The 6071-nt window shown below is 58.5% G+C and overlaps 1 protein-coding gene across 1 annotated transcript; it reads left to right on the top strand.

Moving 5' to 3' along the window:
* Positions 1 to 229: 229 nt before the first annotated feature.
* LOC116465113 (phospholipid-transporting ATPase IK-like) lies at positions 230 to 5538 on the top strand (the record flags this gene model as incomplete). The annotated part of the gene is made up of 6 exons (XM_032148308.2): positions 230 to 309; positions 404 to 560; positions 1027 to 1215; positions 1308 to 1420; positions 5153 to 5317; positions 5427 to 5538. Coding segments are annotated over exons 1-6 (790 nt in total), but the record flags the coding sequence as incomplete, so codon positions are not given.
* Between the last annotated feature and the right edge of the window lie 533 nt (positions 5539 to 6071).

The following is a 6071-nucleotide window of genomic DNA, read 5'->3' as shown; positions in this document are numbered from 1 at the left end:
CCCACGGATGGGGCCGCATCCCGCTCCAGGCTGTCCTTTTGGGGTCCCTGGGAGACAGGACGGGGATGCTCCCCTCTTCCCTGCTTTCTGCAGATGGTGGAAACTGGGGTCAGCTTTTGCCCCAAGATTGCTCAGGGTGTCAGTTCCAGGGCCGCAGGCCCGGCTTGTGTGGCTGCATCCGGTGGCCCCCGGAAGCCTGAGACTAGGGGTCAGGGGCTGTGGGATCCCGAATGGGGGGCCTGTGGGAGCCGAAGCATGAGGCTGTGTCTTTCCCCAGGGCCGGATTCAGAGGCCACGACCCGACCTAAGGTGAGCCTGCCTGCCCTGCAGCGTGGGACGGTGAGGGGGATGGGGCACAGGGAGTGGCCTGCCCACAGCCGGCCTGTGCCCCCGCCACCCCCAGGAGAACCCCTACCTCTGGAACAAGTTCGCCGACGGGAAGCTGCTCTTCCACAACGCGGCCCTGCTGCACCTCGTGCGAAGCAACAGGGACGAGGCCGTGCGGGAGTTCTGGCGCCTGCTGGCCATCTGCCACACGGTGATGGTGCGGGAGAGCCACCGTGAGTGCCCAGGCGCGCCCACCCACCTCCCTATCTCTGAGGCCGCTGAGCCCCCGGGGCACGGCAGTGTCCCCAGCCCCACAGCTCACCCAGCCCACCTTCCAGGGCTCCTTTCACCTGGCTTAGGGGGCGCTGAGGCCGGTGACCCCAGCCGCACCTCGAGGGCGTCCGGGCCTGGAGCCCAGACAGTGTTGCCCAGTATCGTGACGGGAGGGCGGGCGTGTCATCATCAGGGCTAAAGGATGTCCAGGCCTGCAGCTGCAGCCCGAGGATCTGTTGTTGATCGGGAAGCTTGTCTAGTCTCAAGCGCTCACCTCCATGCATTGGGCTGAGAGGTTGTACAGGCGGGGGTCCCCGGCCACCATCAATAAAGGTGTAGCCCTGGCGATACCCATCTCCTCTCTGCACTGTAGAGATGGAGATGGGCTCCACCATGTGACCCCAAAACGGCCCCCCTCCCCACCAGACCAGCTGTTGTACCAGGCGGCCTCCCCCGACGAGGGGGCGCTGGTCACTGCGGCCCGGAACTTCGGCTACGTGTTCCTGTCCCGCACCCAGGACACCATCACGATCGTGGAGCTGGGGGAGGAGCGGGTCTACCAGGTCCTGGCCATAATGGACTTCAACAGCATGCGCAAACGGATGTCGGTGCTGGGTGAGCCCCGCCGCCCAAGCCCTGGGCCCCCCGAGGCGGGGCGGGCAGACGGGGAGCCTCTATGGGCAGCAGCAGGGCCTGTTTCCCCACAGTCCGAAAGCCAGAGGGCACCATCTGCCTGTACACCAAGGGCGCCGACACGGTCATCTTTGAACGCTTGCACAGGAGAGGGGCAACGGAATTTGCCACAGAGGAGGCCTTGGCTGTGAGTCCCTGCAGGGAGGAGGGCTGGCTTGTGTGTGTATGTGTGTGTGTGTGTGTGTGTGTGTGTGTGTGTGTGTGTGTAGGGACAGGAGGAGGAGGAGGCAGGGGAGGAGACTGTACAGAGAAATGGATGGCTGCAGGTACCTGGGATGGCCATGTACAGTTAGGTATGTTGTGCACTGTACAAAACACCTTCCCCCGGCAACACACAACACACACAGGCTGGGAGGCAGCTGAACTCCAAAGTGTAGCCCCCCGGAGGGAGAGCATCTTTTTCTTTGTCTTCTCTTGTCTTGTCTTTCTTTTCTTTTCTTTGAGACAGAGTCTTGCTCTGTCGCCCAGGCTGGAGTGCAGTGGCACGGTCTTGGCTCACTGCAACCTCCGCCTCCCGGGTTCAAGTGATTCTCGTGCCTCAGTCTCCCGAGGAGCTGGAATTACAGGCACACGCCAGTGCACTCGGCTAATTTTAATATTTTTAGTAGGGATGGGTTTTCGCCATGTGGGCCAGGCTGGTCTTGAACTCCTGACCTCAGGGGATCTGCCCCTCTTGGCCTCCCAAAGTGCTGGGATTACAGGCATGAGCCATCGCGCCCAGCCTTCCTTTTCTTTTTTGAGAGGGAGTCTTGCGCTGTTGCCCAGGCTGGACTGCAATGGCGCAATCTTGGCTCACTGCAACCTCTGCCTCCCAGGCTCAAGCTATCCTTCTGCCTCAGCCTCTCAAGTAGCTGAGACTATAGGCGCCCGCCACCACGCCCGGCCAATTTTGTATTTTTAGTAGAGATGGGGTTTCACCATGTTGCCAGGCTGGTCTCCAACTCCTGACCTCAGGTGATCCGCCCGCCTCGGCCTCTCAAAGTGTTGGGATGACAGGTGTGAGCCACGGTGCCCGGCCGAGGGTGTATTTTTCCATTTGCACAAGACCACCACGTGGTTGAGCTGGTCCAGCTGCCAGGACACACTCAGCTCTGTCTACTCCAAAGCTTTCCACTCTGGGTGAAGCCCGAACTCCTCGGCCCAGGATTTGAGGCTTTTTCTGTCCCCTGCTGACCTCTCTAGCTTGGTCTCTCTTTGGCCTCACCAACGGACTCCCCAGGACCCCAGTTTGTGGCTTGTGACTTCCCCATGCTCAGGTGATGCCTTGGAACCTTTGCACATGCTGTTCCCTCTGCTCGGAGGGTCTTCCCTGCACCTTTGTCATTCAGAAGCTTTTGATGTCCTCATGACTCAGCCACAAGCTCCCCACACAGGGGGCCTTTCCTGCCCCACCCCCTGCCAACATGGGGCTGTCATCACCCCAGGCTGCCTCCCCCTGGTCCAGCCCTGATCCTACAGGGCCAGAGGATTCTGTGTCCAGCCCGGGGGCTGCTCACAGGTTCTGCTGGGGCCCCAGCAGCATGGAGCACAGGGCAGCGGGGTGCGTGTGGGAAGATGTCCTGTGTCCCCTACTCTGCCAGGATGTGGGGGGACTCTGAACTGGAATTGCAGTCACAATAATGACCTAGAGCCCAGGAGCTCAGCAGGTCGGCTTAGCTCAGCCACCCCAGGGAATGGATGGGTAAATTGAGGCCCAAAGAAGTGTCAAGGCCTGTGGGAGGCTGCCGATGTCCGTGAAGCTCCTCTGCTGTGTCAAGCCCAAACTCTTGGACCCATGCCCAATCAACAATAAAAGTGAAATCAGACATGGTGGCGCGCGCCCGTGGTCCCAGCACTTTGGGAGCCTGAGGCAGGAGGATCGCTTGAGCCCAGGAGGTGGAGGCTACAGCAAGCTGTGATCGCACCACTGCACTCCAGCCTGGGCGACAGGGCGAGACCCGTCTCTAAATAAACAGGCCAGCGCGATGGCTCATGCCTGTAATCCCAGTGCTTTGGGAGGCGGGCAGATCATTTGAGGTCAGGAGTTCGAGGCCAGCCTGAACAACCTGGTGAAACCCCGTCTCTACTAAAAATACAAAAAAATTAGCCAGGTGTGGTGGTGCAGGCCTGTAGTCCCAGCCACTCAGGAGGCTGAGGCAGGAGAATCGCTTGAACCTGGGAGGCAGAGGTTGCAGTGAGCCGAAAGCACGCTACTGCACTCCAGCCTGTGCAACAGAGCGAGACTCCATCTCAAAAAATAAATAAATAAATAAAAATAAGTAAATAAACAAATTTGAGACCTAAGGCCACCCCTTGGAGCAGAAAGCTGGGGGCAGGGTCGGGGGGTAAGAAGCCGTAAGGGCACCTTCCTTGGGGACCCCCTTACCCTCAGGCCACCCTTGGGGTGCCTGCTCTCTGGGCCTGCCCAGTTTCCTCCCAGCCCCTAGAGGCCCCAACCCTGGGTCCGGCCCTTGAGAAGTGAGGGGCCCAAGGAAGGGGCTCAGAGATCCCAAAGTTGAGGGGTCAGAGGGAGGGGCCTGGGACTGGGGGAGCCTCGGCTGGGGAAGGTTCCGGGTGGGTGGACTGCATAGAAGGTCTTGAGCGATAGTCAGAATTCACCATCTAGGCCAGGTGTGGTGGCTTCTGCCTGTAATCTCAGCGTTTTGAGGCTCAGGTGTGCAGCTTGCTTGTGCTCTGGAGTTCGAGACCAGCCCAGGCAACATGGTGAGACCACCTGTATTTAAAAAATATATATATACAAAAAATTAGCTGGGTGTGATGGCATGCACCTATGATCCCAGCTATTTGGAAGGTAGAGACAGGAGAATTGCTTGAGCCCAGGAGTTCGAGGCTGCAGTGAGCTATGATCGAGCCACTGCACTCCAGCCTGGGTGACAAAGTGAGACCCTATCACCCGCCCCCGAAAAAAAAAAAAAAAAAAGAATTGGCTGTGCAAAGCATAGAGAAGGTGTTCCTGGCAGGGAAACAGTCCTCCGAGAAGGTCTGGAGGCAAAAGAGAGCTGAGAGTCTGGGGGTGGGAGCGGGTGTGGGGGTGGGAGCGGGTGTCTGAGGCAGAGCAGGTGGGGAGCAGGGGCGGCTCAGTTTTCTTTTTTTTTTTTTTTGAAACGGAATCTTGCTCTGATACTCAGGCTGGAGTGCAAGGGGGTGATCTCAGCTCATTGCAACGTCGGCCTCCCAGGTTCAAGGGATCCTCCCACCTCAGCCTCCTGAGTAGCTGGGATTCCAGGCGTGTGCCACCACACCTGGCTAATTTTTTATGTGTTTTGAGTGGAGACGCGGTTTCACCATGTTGGTCAAGCTGGTCTCAAACTCCTGGCCTCAAGTGATCCGCCTGCCTTGGCCTCCGAAAGTGTTGGGATTACAGGCATGAGCCGCCGCGCCCAGCCCTCTTCCCCATTTTCTTTCTGTTGTTTTTTCTTTCTTTCTTTTTTTTTTTTTGAGATAGAGTCTTACTTTGTCGCCCAGGCTGGAGTGCAGTGGTATGATCTCGGCTCACTGCAACGTCCGCCTCCTGGGTTCAATCAATTCTCCTGCCTCAGCCTCTCAAGTAGCTGGGACTACAGGCGCCCACCACCAAGCCTGGCTAATCTTTGTGTTTTTAGTAGAGACAGGGTTTCACCATTTTGGCCAACCTGGTCTCGAACTCCTGGCCTCAAATGATCCACCTGCCTCAGCTTCCCAACGTGCTGGGATTACAGGCATGAGCCACTGCACCCAGCCGCAGACCAGTTTTCTGAACCCCTTCTGGCTGCTGTTGGCAGGGGAGGCAACAGGCTTTTGGTTGAGGGGCCCAGGCTCCAGAGCCCGGCAGGGATGTTGGCTTCAGGATGGTGACAGCTTCCATCTGCCCGGCCCCCAGGCCTTTGCCCAGGAGACCCTGCGGACACTGTGCCTGGCCTACAGGGAGGTGGCTGAGGACATTTACGAGGATTGGCAGCAGCGCCACCAGGAGGCCAGCCTTCTGCTGCAGAACCGGGCGCAGGCCCTGCAACAGGTGTACAACGAGATGGAGCAGAACCTCAAGGTGGGTGGGCAGCGGGGGCACCCAAGGGGGCCCTGGGACTCTCCTGCCCCTGCCAGGGAGCTGGGCGGCTGCTCAGCATCTTCCCCGCCCTGCCCCGCTCCCCCACCAGCTGCTGGGAGCCACAGCCATTGAGGACAGACTCCAGGACGGCGTCCCTGAAACCATCAAATGTCTCAAGAAGAGCAACATCAAAATATGGGTGCTCACCGGGGACAAGCAGGGTGAGTCCCAGGCGGCTCTAGGTGGCTGAGCCCCTGAAGCATGGGGAAGTTTGAAGTTTGAAGACTCATGCCTGTCATCCCAGCACTTTGGGAGGCCGAGGCGGGTGGATCACTTGAGGTCAGAAGTTTGAGACCAGCAGGGCCAACATGGTCTAACCCCGTCTCTACTAAAAATACAAAAATGGGCCTGGCCAGGTGTGGTGGTGCGCATCTGTAATCCCAGCTACTCAGGAGGCTGAGGCAGGAGAATCGCTTGAACCTGGGAGGCGGAGGTTGCAGTGAGCCAAGATCGCGCCATTGCACTCCAGCCTAGGAGCCAGAGTGAGACTCTGTCTCAAAAAAAAAAAAAAAGCTGCAACTCTCCGAGGGGCGCACTGGCGCATGCCTGTGGTCTCAGCTACTCCAGAGACTGAGGCAGGAGGCTCTCTTATGCCCAGGAGGTTGAGGCTGCAGTGAGCCGTGATCGTGCCACTGCCATCCAGCCTGGGTGACAGAGTGAGCCCTTGTCAAAAAAAAAAAAAAAGTGATTTTCA

This window comes from Hylobates moloch, unplaced genomic scaffold (genome assembly GCF_009828535.3).
Source record: "Hylobates moloch isolate HMO894 unplaced genomic scaffold, HMol_V3 SCAFFOLD_3056, whole genome shotgun sequence".
NCBI classification, from domain to species: Eukaryota; Metazoa; Chordata; class Mammalia; order Primates; family Hylobatidae; genus Hylobates; species Hylobates moloch.
This window is presented reverse-complemented; position numbering and strand designations above follow the sequence as displayed.